Source organism: Sturnira hondurensis, unplaced genomic scaffold (assembly GCF_014824575.4).
Source record: "Sturnira hondurensis isolate 20B ecotype Veracruz unplaced genomic scaffold, ASM1482457v3 Scaffold0023817, whole genome shotgun sequence".
Lineage (NCBI taxonomy): Eukaryota > Metazoa > Chordata > Mammalia > Chiroptera > Phyllostomidae > Sturnira > Sturnira hondurensis.
In genome coordinates this window covers 4,478,595-4,503,785 of record NW_028096448.1, presented here as the reverse complement: position 1 = coordinate 4,503,785, position 25,191 = coordinate 4,478,595, and the positions used below count along the sequence as shown (strand labels likewise).

Below are 25,191 nucleotides of genomic sequence, written 5' to 3'. Positions count from 1 at the left end.
TCTTTATCTGGCTTATCTCAGTATAATGCCCTCAAGGCCCATCCACATTGTCTCAGATGACAGGATTTTCCTCTTTCTCGTGGCTGGAGGAGACTCCATTGTATTTGTACGCATCTTCCTCATCCACTGTCCCCTGACAGACACCCCGGCTGTCTCCTTATCTCGACTGTTATGACCAGCTCTGCAGCTATCTTTCCAGTGTCCTGTTCTCATTTCCTTTGGTGAAACACCCAGGCTGGATCCTATGGTAGTTCTAGTTTTAATTTTTTGAGGAAATGTCATATTGTTTTCCACAGCGGCTGCACCAGTTCACAGCACCGCCGAGAGTGCACACACAGTTTCTTTTTCCCACCTCCTTGCCGACTTACTTATCTTTCTTGATAATAAAGCTATTCTCACAGGTGTGTGGTGATACCTCATCATGTTTTCGATCTGCATTTTCCTGATGATCAGTGATGTTGAGCATCTTTTCATGTACTTGTTGGTCGTTTGTATGTCTTCTTTGGGAAAACATCTATTCAGATTCTCTGCATTTTTAGATCCGGTTTTATTGGGGTTTCTTTGAGTTGTATGAGTTTTAATATCCCAAAGTTGTGAACACTCCCTAGAGGTGAACCAGAGAGAACAATACCTTGGTGAAATTTTTCAGTGTTTTGGGCCCTGTGTTTATTCCAGGACAGTAGGTAGCTGCAACTTCATTCTCCTGCCAGACTCACCCAAGCATGGCACCTGCCACAGGGTAGGTGTTGCAAAATATTTGTTTAAGGTAAAAAATTCAAGTGGTTATTTTTTCAATTCTTCAGCTAGTCAGATGTGGGTAGGAGCTGGAATTCGTGTAGACAGCTTATTTGGAGTATTCCGTATCGCTGCACAGCGATCACTACAAACTGAATGGCGTGGACAGCGCAAGTTAGCTCACAGCCAGAAGTCTGGGCCTGGTGGTGAAGACTGGGCCCACTGCTCAGGGTCCCAAGGCAGAATCAGGGTGTCAGCCAGGCCAAGGTCTCTGTGTTCTTACTTCCTCAGCTTGACCTTGAAGGATCACTGCTCACTTTAATTATAAAGTTCTTTCATATCATTTAAGTTTAACATTTAATATTGGGTATTTCTGTCCCGAATTTTCAGATGAGTAATGTAAGGCTCAGAAAGGTTAACTGACTTAGCCTGATTGTGCAGTTAATAAACGACAAAGCCAAGACCAGATGCTTTTGTACTAGATCACGATGGCTACGTTCTTGCTCTTTAAGAAACATTTATCGAGTCCTTACTTTGTGCCAGGCTCTGAGCTGGGTGATATTACAGTGAGTTACATGTGGTCACAGTCCTCCCAGAGGTCCAAGCCTTTACCTGTTGTACGTAATGCATACGCCGGCTGCGAAAGTGTGAGCACAGTGTTATACCTCAGGATGGAGTAGCAAATCATACTTAAGTTGAGGTGGACTGAGAAGTCAGTGTGGAAAGACAGGCATCTTTTCTGTGAAGAGTGGGGTAGGTGGGGGAAGGCCATTGCAGCAGGGGACTGGCATGAGCTCCAGTCTTGTTCCTTTGTAGCAGAAACAAGTGCAGCCAGTTAGGGGAGAGGAGGGGGATGTATTGCCGTGGGGGCACCCACCAGAGTTTAACACTGTCAGCTTGGAGGGTAGCCGTGAGTAGGTGTTTATACCCATTTCCTAGTTCAGTTTCTTTTCAACCCTGACCCACATTATTCTGTTTCCTTAGCTGAACTAGATGCAGAGCACGCCCGAAAGGTCCTGGAGATGGAGCATACCCAGCAAATGAAGCTGAGGGAGCGGCAGAAGTTTTTTGAGGAAGCCTTCCAGCAGGACATGGAGCAGTACCTTTCCACGGGCTACCTGCAGATAGCAGAGCGGCGAGGCAAGTGACGGGTCGGGGGGCTGGCTGCCTGGGTGTGTGGAGATGGTGTCGGCTGCACCCCCCACGTGGAACGTGGGGTAAAATCCCCCCAAATCAGAGCATCAGCCTCGTATCTGTCTTGCCATTGTTTTTGTCTCTTTCTGTAGATCTGGGCTTTAGCTGAAGATATTTAGAAAATATGAAATATGCTAGGGGAAAAAAAGACATTACCAATAATTCTGCCACACAGAACAATCCTTAATACTATGGTAGAGTGCTTCTTTCCAGTCTCGTGTGTGTGAGAGTCTGTTTGTATAATTGGCATCAGACTGTATATATATCTGGCTTTATATATCTTTTCTTAATACTCTATGGGACCTTCCCCCTTATGTTATTAAACATTCTTTGAAAGGGTATGTTTTAAGACCTGTATCTTCATTGTCGGCATGGATCCTAGTTGAACATTTAGATCCTTTACCTCTGTGAATGGTGCTGTGATGAACATATAAATGCATATATGTCAGCCTGCCTCTCTGGTAGTTCCGAAGGGCAAACTGAGTAGCAGAGAAAAACAGTACCGGCCCCTTCATCAGCCCCTCCTTCCCAAGACCTGGGCGCCTCCAGCGAGCGGTAGGGGTGGCAGGGGCAGCTTACCTTTTCCTCTCAGGCAGCACCTGGAGGGCGGGAGCAGCCTCCTGGCACAGCGTTGAGAAGTGCCCTGAGCTTTCCCACGTGCTTGCCCTTCTGCCTTGGACATCTCACCTTCTGGAAACCCCTCTCCATCCCAAATGTCACTGTACTCAACGTCCATCCTCTTCCCAGGCCTGCCTGGTGCTGGACGTTGTTTTCTGTACCCTGACCCTCACTGCATCCCCACCTTATCTGTTGCTCTCATTCTGTTTCATAGAATGGGTCAGTCAGTTTTATCTCCACCCCAAAGAGAGGTTCAAGGAATCAAAAAGTGAGGGAAGAAAGTAGTGGAAAAACGAATGAATAGTGATATGTGAATGCTGAAGAACACATTATGTGGATAATGCTTTTTAAACTCACATTGAACAGTAGAGAGTTGAAGTTTTACCTCTTTATCTCTAGACTTAGCTCTCCCTCTCTCTATCCCACGGGTCTAGAGTCTTCACCTAGAGAAGTCAGCCTGCCTGTTTCCTCAGAGTCTGTTCAGTGTTCAGTTTTCCCAGTGTTTGGTTCTGGCTCACGGGAGAGCCATCCTTGTTCACTCCAGGGATGTGCGTCCTGTCATGGGCAGGAGCTGAAAAGGACATCATCTTGGTCAACTCAGGCTGCCATCACAACATACCACAGCCTGGGTGTGGTGGAAGCAATGCAAGTTTATTCCTCATGGTTCTGGGGGCTGGAAGTCCTGGAGCGAGGTGCTGGCTGATTTGGTTCCCTGTTGGGGCTATCTTCCTGGCTCACTGTGTCCTCACATGTGGGGAGAGAGCATCTCTCTGGTGCCTCTTCTCAGGAGGGAACCCCATTCCTCAGGAGGAATCCCATTGCAAGGGCCCCACTCATGACCTCAGTTACACCTAATGTCCCCAAGGCCCTGTCTCCAAATATCATCACAGGTGGGTTAGGGATTCAACATATGAATTGGGAGGGGCACAGACATTCAGCCCGTAACAGACAGACATACCCTCACAAATTTTTTAAATTTTTATTTTTGATTTTAGAGGGGAAGGGAGGGAGAAAAAAGGGAGAGAAATGCTGATGTGAGAGAGAAATGCCAATCAGTTGTCTTCTGTACACACCCTGACCAGGTACCGAAACTGCAGCCCAGGCTCATGCCTCACAACGCAGGCATGGGGCCCAGCTGAGACTCCAACAGGCAGCTTTTCAGTTTGCGGGATGATGCCGAACCAACTGAGCCCACTGGCTGGGTCCACCCCCTGGCAAATCTGACGCACAGATTTGAGCATAATTACACCATGAGGACATGGAGGAGGCAGGGCGATGAAGAGAACAGAAAGAGAAATTCTTACTGCTGAACTCTTTAATAATGCTGTCCTCATTCAGTTTACTGCAGCGGTCATTGCCTGAGCACATGCTAAGTGTTCACTGCACTTCTAGGCCCAGAGGAGGAAAAGAAAAAACGGAAGTGCCTCTTAAGCTGCCATTCTTGGGGAGACCCATGAACACCTGGAGTGGGATGATGAAGTAATAGAAACACCTGTTTCTGTTGGCTGGGAGCCCCTGACGTAGGAAGTAGTTGTGAGGAAGAGCCCTCCGGGGCCAGCACAGCGCAGTGCTGGGCAAAGAGCAGTGCTCAGCCAACACCTGTTCGTCAGGTATCAGTTAAACATTAAGTAATATTTTTGGTTTTAAGCACTTAAAAAAGAATTTTATTCAAGTTTCAAAGAAGCATCGACTCATTTTTTTTAGGTAAAAAAAAAATGGGGTTGGGTATATGTTGCCAATGTGTGTTGTGTCAAAAGCATTAAAGAAGAAAATGGGAGGATGTGGGCTTTTTAGCCTTCTGCTCCATCTAGAGCTGAGAAGACATTCACAAACTGGCCTGTCTCCACAGCCTGTTCAGAGCCATCCGGGCACGTTACACCTCCCTTTCCTACCTTGTACTCATCTCCAGGGGTGAACATGGGAGATGTTTAATTGAGAAGAATCAATCAAAATGAAAATCTCTACAGTGAACATGGTATTTTGGACTCATTCCACTAAACCAGAAAAAGCTGTTTGAATTTTTCTCACTTTCCAAAGCGTCATTTTTTAATTAGGACAAAATCATGGAAAGTTTTATTCAGAAATGATCAGAGTAAAGGGGGAAGGTGACGAGGCTGGAGGACCCACAGTGTGGTGAATCTCTTGTGCTTGGAGAGGCAACCCTGACAATGTTTTCTCTCTATGAATCTGTTTATGTTCTGCTTGTTCGGTTTGGTTTTTTAGATTCAACTGGTGATAGATGTTTATTTAGATGTGCATTTATTGCCATTTCATTCGTGTTTTTTTCTTCTTCTTAAAGAAAACCCTTTAACATTTCTTATAATACAGGTTTGTTGGTGATGGACTCCTTTAGCATTTTGGGGGGCGGGGGTCTGGGAAGCTCTTATCTATCCTTCAATTCTAAATGATAGCTTTGCTGGGTAATCTTGGTTGTAGGTGCTTGCTTTTCATAACTTCGAATATTTCTTGCCAGTCTCTCCTGGCCTGCAGAGCTTCTGAGAAACCAGCTGACAGTCCTAGGGGAGCTCCCTTGTTCGGAACTAGCGGCGTATCTCTTGCTGCTATTTTAAGATTCTCTCTTTTACCTTTGGCATTTTCATTATGATGTATCTTGGAGTGGGCCTCCTTCAGTTCATCTTGTTTGGGGCTCTCTGTGCTTCCTGGACTTGCATATCTATTTCCTTCACCAAGTCAATGAAGCTTTCTGTCATTATATTGTCAAAAAAGTTTCCAATTTCTTGTTCTCTCTTCTCCTTCCAGAACCCCACGATGTGAATGTTGGTATGATGGAAGTTGTCCCAGAGGCTCCGGCTCCTTCCTTACATTCCCTTTCTTTTCTAATTCTTTTTTCTCTTTGCTTTTCTGGTTGTGTTATCTGCTTCCTTATCTTCCCAATCTCTGACTGGATCCTCTGCTTCCCATAGTCCACTGTTGATCCCCCCTAATGCACAGGTGGCAAACAGAAGGCTGAACCCAGCCTTCCGCCTTGTTTTATCCAGCCCAGCATCTTCTTTCTACGCAGTAGCAGTGCTAAGCTCTCGCTTAACATTGAAGGACTAGTTACGTTCATACAGTCCCAAAATTACATTCAGCCCTTTGAAGGCACCCTCAAGGGTGATGTGGTCCCCAGTGAAAATGAGCTTGACACCCCTGCTGTAATGTATTCAGTTCAGTTACTATATTCTTCATTTATTAAAAATTTATTTTACTGACTATACCATTACACTTCTATTTCCCCCTTCATTCCCCTCCACCCTGCACACCCCCTCCCCCACCATTCCCCCCTTTAGTTTATGACCATGTGTCTCAAGTTCTTTAGATTCTGTATTTCCCCTACTATTCTTACCCTCCCCCCTATTTTTTTACCTACTGTCTCTGTGCTACTTATTTTCTGTGTCTTCTCCCCCCTTCTCCTCCTCCCACTCCCCTGTTGCTAACCCTCCATGTGATCTTCATTTCTATGGTTTTGCTCCTGATGTAGCTGTCCTCTTGGTTTGCTTTTGTTTTAGCTGTGGTTATTAGTAACTGTGAGCTTGCTGTCCTTTCACTATTCATATTTTTTATCTTTTTCTTAGATGAGTTCCTTTAACATTTCATATAATAAGGGCTTGGTGATGATGAACTCCTTCAACTTGACCTTATCTGAGAAGCACTTTATCTGCCCTTCCATTCTAAATGAGAGCTTTGCTGGATAGAGCAATCTTGGATGTAGGTCTTTGGATTTCATGACTTGGAATACTTCCTTCTAGCTCCCTCTTGCCTGTACTGTCTCTTTTGAGAAATCAGCTGACAGTCTGATGGGCACTTCTTTGTAGGTGACTGTGCCCTTATCTCTTGCTGCTTCTAAGATTCTCTCCTTCATTTTAATCTTGGCTAATGTAATGATGATGTGCCTTGGTGTGTTCCTTCTTGGGTCCAACTTCTTTGGCACTCTCTGAGCTTCCTGGATTTCCTGGAAGTCTATTTCCTTTACCAGACTGGGGAAGTTCTCCTTTATTATTTGTTCAAATAAGTTTTCCACTCATGGCTGTTTCTTTTCCCTTTCTGGTACCCCTATAATTCGGATTTTGGAACGTTTAAAGATGTCCTGGAGGTTCCTAAGCCTCTCCCATTTTTTTGAATTCTTCTTACTTCACATTTTTCTGTTTGGTCATTTTTTTATTCCTTCTGGTCCACTCCATTGATTTGAGTCCCAGTTTCCTTTCCATCACTATTGGTTTCTTGTGCATTTCCCTTCATTTCAATTAGTTTAGCCTTCATATGTTCCTCTAATTTGTGGCTAAAGTCAACCAGTTCTGTGAGCATCCTGATCACCAGTGTCTTGAATTGTGCATCTGAGAGGTTTGCTATTTCTTGGTCACTTAGTTATCAGCTCTGAGACTTTGAGTTCTTCTTGAGCCATATTTTGGACTGTTTGTGCCTGTTACCTATGAGAAGCAGAGCCCTAGGTGTTCACCAGGGCCGGGCAACCCAGTCACTGGGTTGTGATGCTGTATGTGGGGATGGGGCCAAAGGAAAGCAATGGCGGTCCCCTCTGCTGCCTCCAGCCACTACGGGCTGCGTGGTCTGTCCCACTGTGTACAAATGTGCGACCACGGTCAGCCTGCTGCTGGGTTTGCCGGCTGGGGCCTGTGCGGTCTGTCTCCCTGCTCACTCCTTCGCTGGTTTATCTGTGCGTGAATGTGGGACCACAGCCCGCTGCCCCGAGCCCTCACTGGGTCAGCCCGAAGCGGGGCTGCCTGGGCACCTGGGGTCGGGGGGGATCTTTTCTTGCCTGTCCCCGCTCCGTTGCTGGCTCCACCCCTCTTACCGATCAGGTTGAGTGGTTGGTTTGTTGTTGTCGGACTTCCGTATAGTTCAATTTTCTGTTCTTTGGCTGCGTCTTTGTTCTCCAACCCTTTGTTGTATTCAAACTTGGTTGTGGGAGAAGGCACAGTGTTTCCACCTACGCCTCCATCTTGGCGGAAGTCCTATATTCTTCATTTCTGACTGGTTCCTTATGTTTTCTGGTTCCGCTTTTATGTTTCCTATCTCTTTGTTGAAGTTCTAAGAGCATCCTTATAACCAATATTTTGAACTCCACATCTATCTGATTGCTTGTCTCCATCTTATTTAGTTCTTCTCTGGAGTTTTGTTCTGTCCTTTCACTTGGAACACGGTTCTGTCTTTATTTTGGTTGATTCCCTGTGTTTGTATGTATCAGGTAGTGTTGCTACATCTCGCAGGCTTGGTAAAATGGCCTAATGCAGTAAGTGTCCTGTAGAGTCCAATTGGATGGCACAGACCGTCCAATCACCTCACCCCGTGGGCTGTGTACACCCTCCTGTTGTAGTTGAGCCTTGATTGCTGGTGGTATGTGAATGGGAGGGATTTCCCACTAGGCCAAGCAGCTGCACCAACTGGCTGCAACCACTGGCCACCCCCATCCCACCACCATGGGGGATCAGGCGCGCAGGGGCTCTGGTGAGCAGGGGCTTCCGAGTCCACTCCTTCAGTGTGTTGCTGATGGAATGGTTGGGACACCATTCCGTCAGGTGCTTCAACACGGCCCAGGGCTATACACTGGATGCTCAGGTTCTGGGGCCTCTAGGGAGGCACAGGCCCATGTCAGCCGCCACCTGTGTTCTTCCCGGAGCCATGCAGCGTGAGCTACAAAGCTCTCCGAAGACGGCGGCTGCTAGTGCCAGTGCCAGGTCTGGGGACACTTAGGGAAAAGTACAAGGCACGCTGAGGCCAGATGCTGCTTGTGTTGAGAGATTTTCGGAAAATCTGAAGCATGAGCCAAGATAGGCCATTTGAATGGAAAAGCCACTGGAAACAGCTTGTGTGGGCCTGAAAGTTGGGTGGGGTAAGGCCTCAGGGAATCACCAGGGCAGGGTGAATGCTGTGAACCTTGTCGGTGGTCTTAGATATGGCACCCACCAGCTGGCTCTGTGGGAGAATGGCTTATAAAGGAAATGGCCTCTGCCAGCACGTCTGTCTGGGAGAAAGCTGTCACCCCAGCTCTCACCCTGATACTGACTCCCGTATGTTTGTCTGTGGTGCCTTGCAAGCTGCTGCCCTAGGGCTGGAGCTCAGAGAGTGAGTCTGAGTAATTCTGAGTGTGGGGCCTGTAAGAAGTGCCTTGGATTCCAGAAGCCCCCCACCTCACTCAGCCTTAATACCCACTGGTTTTTGCAGCCAGAAGTCACAGGGACTTCTCCCGGCACTGGTGGTACCCCGGGCTGGGGGGGCTTGGTGTGCAGTTGAGACCCCTCACTCCTCAAGTGGACCCCCAGTTTTTAACAGCCACACATGGGTGTGCGATCAGCCCGTTCTGTGTTTCTGCCCTTCCTACCAGTCTTGATGTGGTTTCTGCCTTAATTTCCCTAGTTGTACAACTTCCATTCAGCTAGATTTCTGGTGGTTCTGAGTGATGGCTGTTCTGTGGTCTAGTTGTCATTTTGATGTGGTTGTGGCAGGATGTCGGTGCTGCATTTGCCTGTGCTGCCATCTTGACTGGAAGCCTTTGAGATTATATATATGTATAAACATAGTCAAGATTGAATTTATGGTCCATTACGGAGAATTTTCCTACATGTTCCATGTGTGAGAACAAGATTCTAAGTGACAGGCATGGGTTCTGTATGTGTCCATTTATTCAAGCCTATTAATCAGGCTGGTCAGATGTCCCCTACTATTTTCAGTTTGCTTAATTATCAATTTTCAGCAAGGTACATTAACCTTCCTATAAGCCCCATGGTCATGAGTGTTATACTTTTGTGATCCTAACAGTTTTATACTCACACAGTAATTGGGAATTATCTTCCTGGAGAATCGAACCTTTAAAACAGCACCGAGTACAACTCTGTAGTCCAGTGCTGCTTGTCTCCTCTTACGTCTGGTCCTGGTATTAATACGGCCGTGTCAGCATTCTTCCAACTTCTTCACCTGCTTTCCACTCCTTAAAACAATGTCAGCGTTTCTGCCTTTGTTTTACGAGTGTCTCCTATAAACTGAATATTGCTGAATTTTTACCCTTTAATTGGTTTTGTAATCTCTGTTAAATGGCAAATTTGGTCATTTACATTTATTGTGATTGCTGATATACCTAGCTTCATACCGTGTTCGGCGCTATTTTCCTGGAATTTTTCTTTAGTCTGTTTTGTTTCCTCTCCTTTCTTTTAAGTGACACTCCTAACCTGCCGAAAAGGCCAGCAGACAGAAAAGGGAGCCTCTGCCCCTTTCAAAACTGGAGTCAAAGCAGGGCCAGAGCCTGCACGCCGTGCTGACGACCTTCATAGCCACACAGAATTCCTGCCTCTCATTCACTCTGTGGCAGCCCAACACCCACAGGAGGGCACCCCCAGAACAACTCTGACCACCGTGCCACCAGGCTCCTCTGACCAGTCAGCCCTTAAGGAGCCCCAGGGTAACATGGCGTGGGGTCCCTATGGATCCGGCAGGCGGGCAGTGTGCGGTAGCTCTGCGACAAGGTCAGTGCCCTGGTCAGGTCTGGTGCCCAGAAAGCAGACTTTGCCTGGCTCCCGAGTACATGGCTCTGAATGTCACCACCTGAGAGGACCATATAAACTAAAATAAACATTGCCCTGCTAAAAATGAAATGACATACTCTTGACCATTTGTTTTAGTCTGAACTTGAAGGGTTCTGTGGTGCCCAACGAGGATCAGATGCTCAGTGTCCTACCAAACAAGGTCTTACAACCACTTCAACTCCACCTCAGTCTTCCTCTCCCGTCATTACTGCTCAGTCCTTTAATCCTGCAAGTAAATCCCCCACCTGCACACTTTTGAGTACTTTGTTCAAAGTTTTATATTAACTCATAAATGTACAGGTCTCTCCACTGTTAAAAATGTTTCTTGCACCCTGGCTGGTGTAGCTCAGTGGATTGAGTGCGGACCTGCGAACCAGACAATCACGGTTCGATTCCCAGTCAGGGCACATGCCTGGGTTGCAGGCCAGTTCCCTGCAGGCCAACTCCCAGTAGGGGACGCACGAAAGGCAACCATACATTGATGTTTCTCTCCCTCTCTCCTTCTCTTCCCCTCTAAAGATAAATAAATAAAATATTTTTTAAAAAATCTTTAAAAAAAAATTTTAAAAAAATGTTTCTTGCATGTCACACCTTCTAGTATGCATCACCATCTTCCTTTGGTAAATGCAGGCTCCTGGTAAAAAGTTTTTTGTCTGACAGTACTTGTTATTTTGTACTTGATCTTAAATGCTATTTAATAATATATAATTTTACAGATGACATTTATCTCACCTCTTTGAATTTATTATTGTCTTTTGACTTCTGTTGTTGAGAAGTTGTCAGTCTAATATTTCTGTCTTTCCTCATCTTCCCTCTTTTCTAGATCAGGATTTCTTTTACTGTCTTGCTTGGAATACACTTTGCTTCCTAAATCTGAGACCTCAGATATGTCAGCGAGTCTGGGGAATAGCAGCCTCTCTGAACACGGCTGCCCCGCTGGCGCCAGTCTCTCCATTTTAGAGTTCTATACACTTTTGCACTTTCCATCTAAGTTCTGTCAAATCTCTCACTTTCTTCTTTGCTGAATAGTGGAGAATTTGTTCAGCCTGTCTCCCGGTTTACTAATTTTCTCCTTGGCTCTCATGATTATCTTTACAATTTAACTTGTGCTGACCTCCAGCAAAGATGGAGGTGTAGGTAAGGAAGATACTCTGCCTCCTCGTACGACCAAAAGGAGGGAAAACTACAAATTTAAAAACAAAAATAACCAGAACCAACAGACAGTAGAACTGTATGTAAGTATGACAACCAAGCAGTTAAACATTCGCCCAGACAAGTAGGAAGGGCAGAGACTGGTAGCCGAGGTGTAGAGGACTCACAACAAGGAGGTTGTTGAAGGACCAGCTGGTCCAACATTTGTGTGTGGATAAGCTGGCAGGAACAACTGGGGAGCAAGACAGACCACCCAACCCAGGGTTCCAGCGCCAGAAATAAAGCCTCAAAATCTGACTGGAAAAATCTTTGGGGACTGCGGCAGCAGCAGGAAAAACTCCCAGCCTCAAAGGAGAGTTCGTTGAAGAGACCCACAGGATCCCAGAACATTCATAAACCTACCCACTGGGAAACCACCACCAGAAGGGCCCAATTTGCTTGTGGGTAGCTGGGGAAGTGCCTGAAAGCTGGCAGAGAGCCGACCAAGCAGCACTGTACCTTCTTGGATGCCATCCCCCACATACAGCGCCACAATGCAGTGTCGTGTGTTCCCCACCCTGACAAAGAATACCTAAGGCTCTTCCCCTTACTACTGAACAGTGCACCAAGACAAAAAAAACACAAAACATCCAAATGAAAGAACAGATCAAAGCTCCAAAAATAGAAATAAGCAATGAAGAGATAGCCAACCTATCAGAGGCAGAGTTCAAAACACTGGTAATCAGAATGCTCACAGAAATGGTTGAGTATCGTTGCAAAATAGAGGGAAAAAATGAAAGCTATGAAAAGTGGAATATATACAGGGAACCAACAGTGAAGGGAAGGAAACTAGGACTCAAATCAACGATTTGGACTAGAAGCAAGAAATAAACATTCAACCAGAACAGAATGAAGAAACAAGAATTCAAAAAAAAAAAATCAGGAGAGGCTTAGGAACCTCCAGGACATGTTTAAACGTTCCAACATCTGAATCACAGGAGTGCCAGAAGGGGAAGAAGAGGAGCAAGAAATTGAAAACTTGTTTGAAAAAATAATGAAGGAGAAATTTGTTAATTTGGCAAAAGAAATAAATTTCCAGGAAACTCAGAGTCCCAAACAAGTTGAACCCAAGGAAGCACACACCAAGGCACATCATAATTACATTACCCAAGATGAAAGAAAAGGAGAGAATCTTAAAAGAAGCGAGAGAAAAAGAGACAGTTACCTACAAAGGAGTTCCCATAAGACACTCAGCTGATTTCTCAAGAGACCTTACAAGGAAGAAGGGGCTGGAAAGAAGTATTACAAGTCATGAAAGGCAAGGACCTATATCCAAAATGACTATCTAGCAAAGCTTTCATTTAGAATGAAAGGGCAGATAAAGTGCTTCCCAGACAAGGTCAAGTTCAAGGAGTTCATCATCACCACCCCTTATTATATGAAACACTGAAGGGACTTTTCTAAGAAAGAGAAAAAATATGAACATTATGATGACAACAAACTTACAAATATCAACTGAACCTATAAAGAAAACCTAAGCAAACAACTAAAACGGGAAGAATCACAGAAATGGAGATGACCTGGGGGGTTATCATTGGGGAAGGGGAGAACAGAGGAAAAGGTACAGGGAGTAAGAAGCATAAATAGTAGGTACAAAATAGACAGGGGGAGGTTAAAAATGGTATAGGAAATGGAGAAGCCAAAGAACTTACATGTACAACCCATGGACATGAATAAGGTGGGGGAATGCTGGTGGGAGGAGGAGTGCAGGGCCAAGGGGAGTAAAGGGGAGAAAAAAATGGAACAATTATGATAGTATAATCAATAAAATATTTTAAGAAGTTAAAAGTTAAAAAATTTAACCTGTGCCCAGTTTTAAATTTCAGTGATCAAATTTTTCCAATCTGGAAGTTATTTGGCTTTTTCAAATGCCTGCTCTAATTTTTATACCTTCTTAATTTTTTTATTCCATCTTTTGATTAAAAAATAGCCATTTAAAATTCTTGGGAAAGAATACTGAGTTTGTTTCTGACCTATTTCCATGAGCATGCTGTAAATTTGGGATTGGATTGGAATGGGTTTTGTGGTTTATATACCTCTGAGACCCAGGGTTCAGGGTATGTCCCTTCAGAAATAATTGGTATTTGCATCTGCTAGACACCATCATGCCTGGGGCTTAAGAGTTTTCTGGACCACAGAGGCAGTTTAAATATGAGCTCCAGACCCAGGAGGCATCTCTCACTTGGTACCTGGGCTGAGACAGGCTCCTTGTAGGCTGATTTTTCCCCCCTAATTCTGTGCTTTCAGTGCAGAGAGCTCTTGCCAGTGCCCTAACACTCTCTGCTGTTAAGACTGAACAGTAGCCCTGGCTGGTGTAGCTCAGTGGATTGAGCACGGGCCTGTGAATCAGAGGGTCACAATTTGATTTCCAGTCAGGGCACATGTCTGGGTTGTGGGCCAGGTCTCCAGTAGGGGGCGCAGGAGAGGCAATCACACATCGATGTTTCTCTCCCTTTCTCCTTCCCTTCCTCTTTCTAAACAAAATAAAAATTGAAGTGTAGAGAAATGTTACAAGGGCAGTGAAAACCTGGGGCAACTGCAGGCAGAAGGCCGGGGTGCGTCTGACAGGGAGCTCGCAGACCTCAAGCTGCTGCAGGAGTGTCAGCCTCTTTCAGACACTGCGGTGCTCGCAGCAGCCAGTAACTGCTTCCTGCAGAAACGGGTTTGTCTGCAGCGAACAGGAAACCTGCCAGGGAAGGTTTAACAGGTAATAGTAACCGTGGTTAATCTGGGATGACTTTAAGTTCCAAACAGGGATGTGTCACTTCATGTATTGCTCCCAATTGTACTTTTCAAACTTTGCAGTCGCAGGAGTTATTTTCTACCTAGAAAGTACAGTGCAGTTAGCCCAATGAATTGAAGTTCACCTTTTAAAGTACTGTTGAAGATAAAAAGTGTCATCTCCTCTTTGTGCCTATCTGTCCCCAGAGCCCATGGGCAGCATGTCGTCCATGGAGGTGAACATCGACATGCTGGAGCAGATGGATCTGATGGACGTATCCGACCAGGAGGCTCTGGATGTCTTTTTAAATTCAGGTGGAGAAGACAATGCTGTGCTGTCCCCAGTCTCAGGTAGGAGATGACAGCTTGCATAAACTTCATCATGCTTATTAACGTAATTTCCCATCAGAGAGGACACAGAATAATTGTGTGTCTCTAAGCCAGTCACCTTTGGGTGCTGCTCACCTGCTTCCTCAATGCGTGTCTGGTCTCACAATAGTGGGTGGACGAGAAACATCAGCTGCCCAGTCATGAACGTCTCAGATTTTAACTGCTCTACCCAGACACCTTCCAAGAACAGGCGGCCTCCTTAATGTGTGTTTTATCTCCTCTCTCAGAATCTTGAGTTTGGCTGATTGTTTTTATGGACTGGATTTGGGGGAATCTGGGAGCTGTCCTGTGTGGCTCATACCTGGTGCTGGTCTGAGCGTATATTCGTCTTCTTTAAACTCTTCCCCCTTCATTAAGCAGATGTTTATCTTTGGTCTGGGCAAGGCCAAGGTGTGTGTTCAACTTTTGGTTTATATTTTAAAGATTACGTGCAGCCCCGTGGGAACCTTCATTTAATGCCTTCCCCAAAGTTCACATCCCTTCAGCAAACTTTCACTGAGACTCCAGACCCACACCTGGGCTCGCCTCACTTTAAATTTCAGACCAGACCTTCTAGGTGAGTCGTCTTATATAAACATCTTTATAAAGAAAGCTTTGGAGCTTTTCCACATACATACAGGGAGAGGCAGAGCACAGGCCTCCAGCAGCACCGTGACCCCTCTGGCAGCGCAGTCGTCTCCACAGGTCCCACTTCCTCAGAGGCAAGGCCCTGGGAGTTCTTGCAGGTTTGTGTCGTTTCTAACTTGCCGGTCCTCTCCCCACGGCAGGTCTGGGAGAGTCTTCTTCTCCCCCCCCACCCCCCCAGAAGGCTGGGACACTGCAGGTGGGAAGGGGTGCTGCTGGCCCCTTTCCCAGAGCTGAGAGATTTTGAAACGGTGACTCCACAATTTGCATATGATTTTGAGTCCTTGAAGAACTTACTTACTCCCCACGAAATTGGAGAAATGCTAAAAACTAGGAGTTTTTCTCTTAGCATTACTTTCTCTGAATTACTTCAAAAGGAGTGACGAAGTCACTCTAGATTATCAAGATTCCATGGATGTTCCTCAAAGAGATGCAGCGTGTACCCCGGGGCCTTCGGCACAGGGCTCCACTGGATGCAGCAGGAAGGGAGCAGGGGCCTTCCTGCACTTACCCGGGCAGTCTACAGCCCCCAGTTCACCACAGCAAAAACCTGACACCCTTTTTATCAGTGTGGGTTCACACCACCATCTCCTCTGGCAATTTTAATTAATATACTTCTATCACAGTTTTTGTTCTGTTTTTCAGGGCTGGAGTCAAGTACTGGTCAGAGTGAAATTACTCTGCAGGTTGCAAATCCCTCTGAATTGCGAGCCCAGTCACCTTCCTCATACTCCGCCTGCACTGACCCAGCCACCCAGGACCCCGGCGAAGGTGGGGAGTCCCCTGTCGTTCAGTCTGATGAGGAGGGAGTGGAGGTGGACACGGCCCTTGCCACTTTACACACTGACGACAGTGACTCCTAAACCCGGCACCACGTTTTCTGGGCACCTTGGAGGAAGACTCAGCCATGCGCAGAACCCCTTGATGAAGGCAGATGGTTTGATGGAGACCCTTAATTTTCACACAATTGCCAGCGATTTGGGAGAACTGACTGCCGGAAGAGCTAACTTAATAAAGTTAGAGGACTTTAAACTGAGAGTGCATGGCCAATTTGTTCAGAAAGGCTTCTAAGCACACACATACTTCAGGCTTTAGCATTGCAGGAGGGCAGCTCGGTGCACCAGGCCAAGAAACGTGAGGCTTTTCTCCATCTTACCTTCTCACTCCCCTCTCTACCGCCTACCTGCGGGGGGCGGGGCCTCGAGGTGTAGCTGCCTCATCCGCTCAGCACTGAAGAGAAAAGCCCTTCACAGATGGAAACTTCTGCTTCCTCTAAAATAGAACTGTAGACAAACTCAGCTCTAATAAAAATTGGGTTCTCGTCTGATTTTTACACAATTATTAACAGTTCAAGTAACCCCTACTCTAACTGTGGAACACACATCTGGGCCCAAAGGAAGAGAAACGAACATGAGCCATTCAATACACCACCCTTACCCCTGACAAGGAACAGGTCCCACAGAGATGAGGTTTTGCCTTTCAGGACTCCTCTCAGCCCAGCACCGGGGGGGAGGAGGCAGACACTCCCCCGCTCAGAGGGAGGCAAGCCCTACCTAGCCCGGCCAAGGGGTGGCTACAGGTGAGGAGGGCCTAGCCCAGCCGGCTCACCGTGTCATTTCCTGTGCAGAAGGGCCACTAGCTGGATCCCAGTGGGCCCCACAGAAAATAAGAGGGCAAACAGCAAGCATTAGGTTTTGCTCGAAGGGGATTCGAATCACCACCAGCAGATGGAAAGTGAGGAGGATCAGAATGTGTTGTCTGTGCAGCTCCCTGGCTGGGGTGGGGGTGGGGTGGGGGGGCGGTACGTGGAGACTCTCACCCTCTGTCCTTTTACTGGAAAAGAAATTGCTCGTTTCATTCACTCATCTTCCACAGACAGATATCCAAAAAACTTTGTTTTTATTATTAAACCTTGTAGTACAAACCTGAAAAGTAAACAAAAACTGGCAATAAACAACATGAAGTCCTCCCTCCCAAGGGAGGAGTGCAGAGCAGCGCTAATAAATTAAATGTCAAACTGTAAGCCGTAGGCAGAAGTTACTGTCAAAAAGAGGGAAAGTACACAGCAAGGCCATAAAAACCAGACAACCACATTGGAAAACACTTGACTCTGTTTATGTCATTGTTAAATATTCCAAAACAGTTCAGTCTTCTGCAACAACAACCAACAAAGTGGATCACAGGACGTTCCTGACAGTCCCACTGGCCAGCTCAGTGCAATACGGGTAGCTACGGGGTCGATGAGTCCAATTAGGAAACAAAGAACAGCTTGTGAAAACAGTTTCCCTTCTTTATTCCACACATACTGTACACACAACCGGAGAAGGGCAACAGCTACTCCATTATTATTTTTTTGTTGTTGTTCAGTGATGTAAGCAGCACTTATAAATGTTACAAGAAAAACCCTGTAAGCATCCAATCCAACCGATGAAGAAACTGAAATGTAAGGCTTTTCTTCATCTTGTCTCCTCACCCCCCTCCCCGCCCCCACTGAGAAAAAGGCTCAAGTATTTAAAACAATTTACAGGCATATGTACAAAAGGATGGGCTTTTTTTTCTTTTTTTTCTTTTTGTTACAACATGAAGAGAAAAAATAGACAAGATGAGCGCAAATGCATTTTCACATTCAAAAAGAACTGCAGACCTAGTGGCTCTAAAGGTGACCATAAACGAAACAAATTTAAAAAGAGATTAATGCTGACTTGTGAAGGTGTGAAACGACAAGCAGTGAGGTGAAGATGGAATGTTAGAAAGATTGCACGTCTATGACAAAGAAGCACTTACGGCTTCAATCACTTTTTTTCCTTTTTTTTTTCCCTTAAGGATGCTATTGAAGGGTTTTTTGATAAAGTAGCCAACAGCACCAAAAAATAACAGAATGGATTTCCTAATGAAATCAGGCACAGGTTTCCGCACGTGACCCCTCCAAGGCAGGCAGGCTTTTTCTTCTCTCTCTCCTCCTTTGTCCTTAAACAGATGCATAGTGATGTGCTGGTAAAGAGAACCTCGTCACTCGAACCTCCTCACTTTGCCTATGGTTAGGAAACAACGTCCGCCTTCAGCTGCCACAACCGCCCGAAGAAACAAGATGGGGGTTCTCCGGTTTTGAAAATCACAAACTCATCTTGCACATGACAGAAGAAAAGACAGCCCAAGTAAAGCCATTTCTTTTCAAGTTTCGTGTGTGTGTGTGTGTGTGTGTGTGTGCGCGCGTGTGTCTCCTATCCCATTTCCTCTCTAGAAAAATCTGCTCCCATGACTGATGGTTTTAAAATTTGTTCTCCAAACTTCACCCTCTTCAAAAAATGGGTAAAAAAGCCTTTTTTTCCCCAACAGTTACAAAGAAAAATCAAACAAAAAGGCTTTTGTCAGCCACAGGGGCGATACAAATTAATACAGCCCCTCAAGGGTTTTAAAACAGTGAATATACGGCAGTTTCAAAAATCTGACTGCAGTATCTAAGTATTCTAAGTACAAAAAAAAGTTCAACAGTTTAATGCTAAAACAAAATTAGTTCTCTAAAACCAGAAGAAAATCTTCTTTAGAGCTAGTGCAAAGACAGCTTGTATCCTACAGCAAGTACTCCAAACTAGAATATAGTAATTACAAAAAAATAGATCTCGGTTGCTTGCGGTGTGCGCAGCCTCACGAGCTCGCGGTGCTTCTGGAGGAGCTGCAGGACGGGAGCCGGGAGGGCGGCACGTCCACCGTCGCTCTCTTGCGGGGTCCCCTTTTTGGTGTAGGTTTACTGAGACAGTTCTCAATGCTGCCATTCTTACCAGATACTTTGCCACAGATTTGATTGACCAGACTGATAATTTGTTCCTGTTTCGGGTTGAAAGGAAGACAAACAATTAACAAACAAGAGCACCGACCCCAGAACCATCCCAAGGACCTTTGAGAGCAGAGCCGGTGGGCATGCGGGGCTACCAGCCACCCTCACCAGATCACAGCAAAACAGAGACTTGTGAGCACTGCCCAAGGGGTGTGCTTCCGGGGAGCTGGCACTGGCTTTGGAAGTCTCCCTAATTGAATACGAGATGCAGTAGGCTTGGGTACTAGTTAGGTAGAATACTTCGTGAAGACATGGCCCTACCTGGGCACCTACAATAAAATGCTTTCCTTCTTAGGGACAAACCACTGCCATCTCTCACCTGAAAGCCAGTGTTGTGCAGGGTGAGGTGTGTGGAGAACCTTCCTCAACCTTCCTCATCACAATCTCCTAACCTCCAGTTCCCCCCTCCAAATGGCCACGAAGCCAAACAGCACCTCCTGGTGGCTGCAAGGTTTAGAGCAAGCAACTAACAAGCTAAAGCCCTGAAATACATGGAGCCCTCCAACTACAGTTAATTGGGTGTTTTCTATGAGCTGCATCCCAACCTGGGTCTATTCATTCACCTGAGGTACAGATTGCCTCACCATGTAGCCAGACGCAGACTGCTAGACATATCAGTGGGCTGACCACCAGGGACCTCTATGAGTGGCCCCTACCACGTATGTCATTAAAAGAGGTCAGCTGGCTGCCACCCTGGGTCCTCCCCTAAAAAGGGGAGGACTCAGCTCACCGCCTCCAAAACAAGCATGTACGAGAAAAGGACCGTGGGCTTGAGGCCTCAGGTCCTCAACGTGCTTAACACGTTTCCGGGCTGACACGGTCTCACAAATAAGTGCGAACACTTGTCTGGAAATAGTTCCATTACGCCCTCTTCCTCTCTGAAGAGCGATGGCAGATGCAACCTGCATTCCTACAGTTCACACGAGGGAACCATTTGTCTGTGGGTACCAAAAGTACATTTATAACTCGGACATTCATTGCATGGAGCCTGCTCTGGGCAGGGATGGAGGGAACCCTGTGGACACAGGGAGGGCAAACTCCTAAGGGCCCCAGTCCCAGGCCTGCTGGCTCTCCTCGTACAGCACAGAAAGGGGTGGAAGGCGAAGGGTGAAGGGTGTCTGGAAAGAAAGTTAAGGCTGCCCCAGGAAGGGGCAGGACTGTCCATCTGTAAAACACAATCTCTGTGGCTGCTCTAACACCTAATGATACATATGCCAGTGAGGGATAAATAGACGAGCTGCTCTAAAACCCAGCTACATGTGACTAGAACCACCTCAGCAGCATGAGGAAGACCTCACTGCAGTCAGAAGGGGACATTCTGCCTTCACCCAGGTGACCCAAGGGCCCAGACATGGGGGATTTGTTTGCTGGGCAGTCGAGCTCAGGACAAGAGCATGTGGCGCGCTCGCAGCCGTTTCTGAAATCCAAACCCGAGCTAGAAATCCCCCAGTTTAAAAGAAAGCACAGTTTAACTCCCAGAATGGACTTGCAGATTTTCATTTATTAAAATAAACCAGGCCACTGGCAAAGCAGGGGGCTTCTGAGCACTGATGGGTAAGTGTCAGACTGACAGACCTACACACGCGATTCTACTTCCGGGAGTCTGGTCACATCAAAACACCTCGCTCCAGAATCGGCAGGAGGCAGAAACAGACCCCCATCCTGCAGAGTTTCTAAATCACCCCGGAGAGGCTCCGACTGCCGCCGGCTGCACTCTGCCAGTCACCCGGGAGCTGTTCTTAGACACCGGGGGATATTTTTAACTGTTCTGACAGTTGCTGTTAAAGTGAAGGAGGAAGGAGGGCAAAGTGGTTACCGCCTCTGCTGAGCATGCTCTTGAAAAAAAACCAAGGATGCAGAGATCTGCTTTCATTTTTCCAATCTTACAACTTGGCCGAAGGCTTACACCAAATCTGACCCACGGTGGCAGCTCCCGCATGTGCCCCATCTGCTGCACAGTCCTGCCTGGGCACCTGGCTGTGTCCCTGCTGGATGTGGTCACCTTCCTCAGGGCTGACCTCCTGGGATCTCACAGCAGAGCAGGAGGGAGACTCAGGGTGGCACCTGCTGTGGCACACGTTGTGCCACAACCTGTGGCAGACACTAGTGACGAGGATCATGCTCTAGAAGATAGCAGGCAAGGGCCTGCAGAAGGGCCCCAGGCTGCTGCACGTGCAGCAGTAGGCCAGCCAGGACAGTGACCTGGTCCCCAGGGCAGTCTGGAGAAGAGATGCCCACAGTGGGCTCTGGGTCTGTCAGCAAGTGAAAGGTGTCCTCTGCAGGGTAGGGCCTGTATTCCAGGAAGCTGCCATTTACATCTGAAAAGGCAACGGCACAGCAGCTTGGAAGCAGAGGGCAAAGAGCTGACGGAGGGATGCACAGCTTGCTGCTCCCAGAGGTAAGGGCCTGGCTGTAGGGCGCTGCCTGCAGTGCCCTCTGTGCATCCTCGGCTCATCCATGGAGAGGCAAATGGTCTGTGGGGATCAACCAAGTGGCACAGGAAGGGCCTAGGAGGGGGCCAAGTAGGGGATCTCAGTAAAGATGCCTGAGGCACAGGAACCAGGAACCAGGAAGGAGTGGAGGGAGACACATCCCGAGACTAAGGGGCGCCTCCTTAACTGAGGGCAGAAGCACTGGCAGTGGCGAGAGCTGGCTGGGCCTGGGATTTACTTGGAAGTTGGCACCAATGGGATTTAGAGAACTGGATGCTGAATGTGAGAGAAAGGCTCCCCGTTTCAGCTGAGGCCTTCGTGTGAGGGCAGAGAGCCTAGTCCCTGCTGGATGCAATTCCCTGCCAGACACGGAGCCTGAGGGAGCTTCAAGACCTGCTCCAGCTGAGCTCACATGCCACAACCTTGCTACATGGCCCTGCCTGGAACTTAGCAACTGGCCCGCAGGCCACCAGGTGCTTGTTGCATGCTTTGAAATTATGTAATGATTCCTGAGAAGCTAAAAGATGCCAAGCTGCTATTTGCAGCTTTTCCATGAGGAGACAGAAGGTTCCATTTCTGCTGGTGCAGCACAACGCACCTACCCTCGTGTCCCACCCTGGCAGAGTGCCGCAGGTCGTGACGGCCATTTTATGTGTAAGGACATGGGCTCCAGGTCAGGTATCGCAGCAAACATGGGCAGGGTGTCAAGGGAGATGGAAGACTCTTTCTCCTAACCGGGAACCTGATCTGCAACAGAATTTCAGGGCAGAAACTCGCTTCCAAGTCCTATTAGCTGCACACTCCAGGGAAGTGCATAGATGAGGTAGCTGTTAGGAAAGACTGGACTGACTCATTACTTCCCTTCTGAGACTCCACAGGGCTACAGGCAGGAGGGCTCCTCTGTGGCTCTGGCCCTGGCCCTGATGGAGAACACAATGACCCAACAGACCTGGTTTTGAGGCCCTTGAGGCAGCCACAGCTGCGCACTTAGCCTATCCCAAGTCCAGACAGCTCACAGCCCAGAGGGAAGGAAGGAGAGGCCCTCATTCTCCCTGAATCAGCGTGAGGACCAGGCACCATCGGTCTGGATCGGTCCTGCAATGGATGTGCACAGGCAGCCCACCATCCCTCTGGACCTGGGCCCTGGCTGTAAATAACAACAGAGTCCCCCATTTTCTCAGCGTGGCCCTGGGGATACCAGCACTGGGTCCCCATAAACTGAGGTCCTGGTTCCCAGAAATGCTGACTGAGAAGCTGTCAGGGCTCAGGGGTACAGAGCTGCAGCCCTACCATGGAGGGAGTGTGGACAGGGCTCACAAAACCCCAGGAAACTGAGGAGAAAACTGGAACGAAGCCAAATTTGTGAAAGTGCATGGGTTTCCCCAGGTCAGACTGAGCCTCACCATTCCCCCACCTTGAGGCACACAGCTCCTTTCCCACAGGCCAGGCTCTGTCTGGCCAAAAAGCACCTGCAGCAGGCTGGATGCACTTGGCTTTATGCCATGCCAAACTGGGTCAAGTTTGGATGAGGCCCACTTGTCCCTACAGAAAACGAAGGCAGGTACCACAGCAGGCATCCCGTGCAGAGGCCTGTGCTGCCTGGGCACTCAGGACACCAGGCCCCAGAGGCTGCACAGAGCAGGGCCTCCCTCCCTCCCCCGAGGGCCAGGGACTGACCTCATCATAGCGGTACATCAACTTCAGTCCTCGGCAGGACTTCTGCTTCTCCACGTGGCGCAGAGCGCACTCCAGGCAGAACACTACATTTTCATTCTCCTGAACAACCTGCAAGGCAGACACACTCCTGAGATTCTGAGGGTGACCAAACCACGGCGGCCCAGGAAACGGGTCACCGGGAGAGGTCCCAGGACAATGAGGGAAGGCCTGTCCTTGACATCTGTTACCCAAGCTAAGGAGTGTCCATGACTCAAAACCACCACTTAATAAAAAAATCACCTGGAACACGATCTTCAACTAGGAAAGAATAACCAACTGTCTGCAAATTGCACCTAAGGGTGGCCTCAGGTCCCCTCCAGATTTTGGCAGTATTTCCTGTGGAAATTTCGAAGTGCTGTCAGGCTGGTAAAGGTGCGATGAAGTACTGGTGCTAGTTTCTGAGCTCTCAGGTTCTGAGACGTGTTCAAAAGTTACCCTGACACAGAGGTGTCGGAACGGATCTGGAGCAGGTACACGGGGCACACACACCAAGACACCTCAGTGGCTCAGTCGGTCAGCTGGCAACTCGGGAGCTCTGCGTGCAGCCCACTGGGGACGCCTGTTATCCAAACTCTGCTGCCGTCCAGACAGGCCCTCCTGCCGGCAGCCCCGGAGCCCCCGGCTGCTGTGTGAGAGCAGGGGCCTGACCCCATGGCCACCCGGAGCGTACGTGTGTGGGTAGCACGTGGACAGGCCTGACCCTCCAGACACTCGGCATGGGTGGATCCAGACTGAGGGGCAAGGAGACTGCCTTTTGGGGTTCTCACCCCCTACCCTGACTCCTGTTCTCATTCTGTGTTAAAGAATTTTAAAAAAGGAGAAAAAAAGGAAATGCTTCCTTAGGCCACAATATGCAAGAGGTTCCCAGGCTTTTCCATATTTAGGGGAAAGATGTAGGATTCCCGGCTTCAGTGTTTCTAAGGAAGGACCAGAAGACAAGCTGAAGGAATAAGGAAGTGACACACCGGCAGAAACATGTCACCTCTTAAAGGCACTTGAGGCTAGTGACAGGGACGGTCAAAAGTGTGGAACTGTAAACACAAATGCTCAAACTTAGGAACCCAAGCAGTGAAAACTGTAAATGTAACTAAAACCTCAACATTACCTGTGCATTTAGGGCATATGCTGTATGAAATAGTATTCGGGCTGGTAAGGAATGCCCGTAACAGCTCTCAAGGCACAGCTTTCCGAAAGCCTGCAAATGAGCCTACACAGTGTGGTACTCGGAGCCCAGGAGGAGGGACCAGTGCCACCCACGGAGGTCACGGCAGGATCACTCGCACTCAGGAATAATGTGCCTATCACTCTCCACGGAACAATCCACGCTGGGGCAGAGGGAGGCACACAACTACGCGGGCTTCAGGAGTGAGGTTTACAAATCTGGAGAAATGCTTACGACTCTTTTCTTTTACAAGACTGCATGGTTCTCAGTTATATCTTAAAAAGTATTTGAGTGAAGAAAGATTAAATAGAAGAGGAGCGGTCGCTATGGACTGAACTGTATCCCCCACCTCGATCCACAGGTGGACCAGGCCCCCCTGCCACATGTACACGTCCACCACAGGCAGACGGGGCCTCAAGGGACGCTTACGGTAAAATGAGGGCGTGCGTGTGGGGTCTAGTCCAATGTGCCTTGTCCTTGTAGGGAGAGATTATCACCCAGACACGCACAGAGGGAGGACCAGGCGAGGACACGAGGAAACTGTGGCATCTACGAGCCCAGGAGCAGAGCCCTCAGGAACCAACTCTGCCGATGCCTCAATCCTGACCTCCCGCCTCTGGCACTGGGATGACATTAGGGGTCGCGGTTTGAGCTCGTCTGTGGTATTTGTCCTGGCCACCCCAGCACACTAACAGAGCAGTTTCTCTCCTTCTTTGACTTCTCTGACCTCCCAGGTGTCACAAAAAGCATCTCACTCAACCGGGAGTGCGTGAGTGCGCCATCTTCTCCGCAGGGCAGTTGCCCAGTAGGAGGTGAGAGGTAAGCTGAAGAGCAGAGGCAACGGCCACACCAGCCCCGCTGTCCAGAGCTGCCCACTCACCCAGGTTTTCCCAGGGCCTCTGGCCCAAGACGGAGCAGCACACACATGGCCCACAGGCGAGGCTGAGGAGCCTGCTGTGTTAAGTCCCTCAGGGCACTGTGCAGCAAACCAGAAAGAAGGGCAGCCGGACAGGCAAGAGGAAGAGCTGGCTCAAGAGA

At 48.0% G+C, this 25,191-nt stretch overlaps 2 protein-coding genes across 4 annotated transcripts in view; one reads left to right on the top strand and one right to left on the bottom strand.

Moving 5' to 3' along the window:
* DTNBP1 (dystrobrevin binding protein 1) overlaps nucleotides 1–17,018 on the top strand; it is a 168,716-nt gene extending 151,698 nt beyond the window's left edge. For both annotated transcript variants that reach the window (XM_037037989.1, XM_037037990.1), the window contains 3 exons: nucleotides 1,720–1,875; nucleotides 14,202–14,345; nucleotides 15,654–17,018. In XM_037037989.1, the coding sequence (XP_036893884.1) occupies nucleotides 1,720–1,875; nucleotides 14,202–14,345; nucleotides 15,654–15,871 (518 nt within the window). In that variant the 3' untranslated portion in view covers nucleotides 15,872–17,018. The remainder of the gene's footprint in view (nucleotides 1–1,719; nucleotides 1,876–14,201; nucleotides 14,346–15,653) is intronic.
* A 549-nt stretch (nucleotides 17,019–17,567) lies between these two features.
* JARID2 (jumonji and AT-rich interaction domain containing 2) overlaps nucleotides 17,568–25,191 on the bottom strand; it is a 257,383-nt gene continuing 249,759 nt past the window's right edge. For both annotated transcript variants that reach the window (XM_037037987.1, XM_037037988.1), the window contains 2 exons: nucleotides 22,953–23,060; nucleotides 17,568–18,833 (listed from right to left, as the gene is read on the bottom strand). In XM_037037987.1, the coding sequence (XP_036893882.1) occupies nucleotides 18,654–18,833; nucleotides 22,953–23,060 (288 nt within the window). In that variant the 3' untranslated portion in view covers nucleotides 17,568–18,653. The remainder of the gene's footprint in view (nucleotides 18,834–22,952; nucleotides 23,061–25,191) is intronic.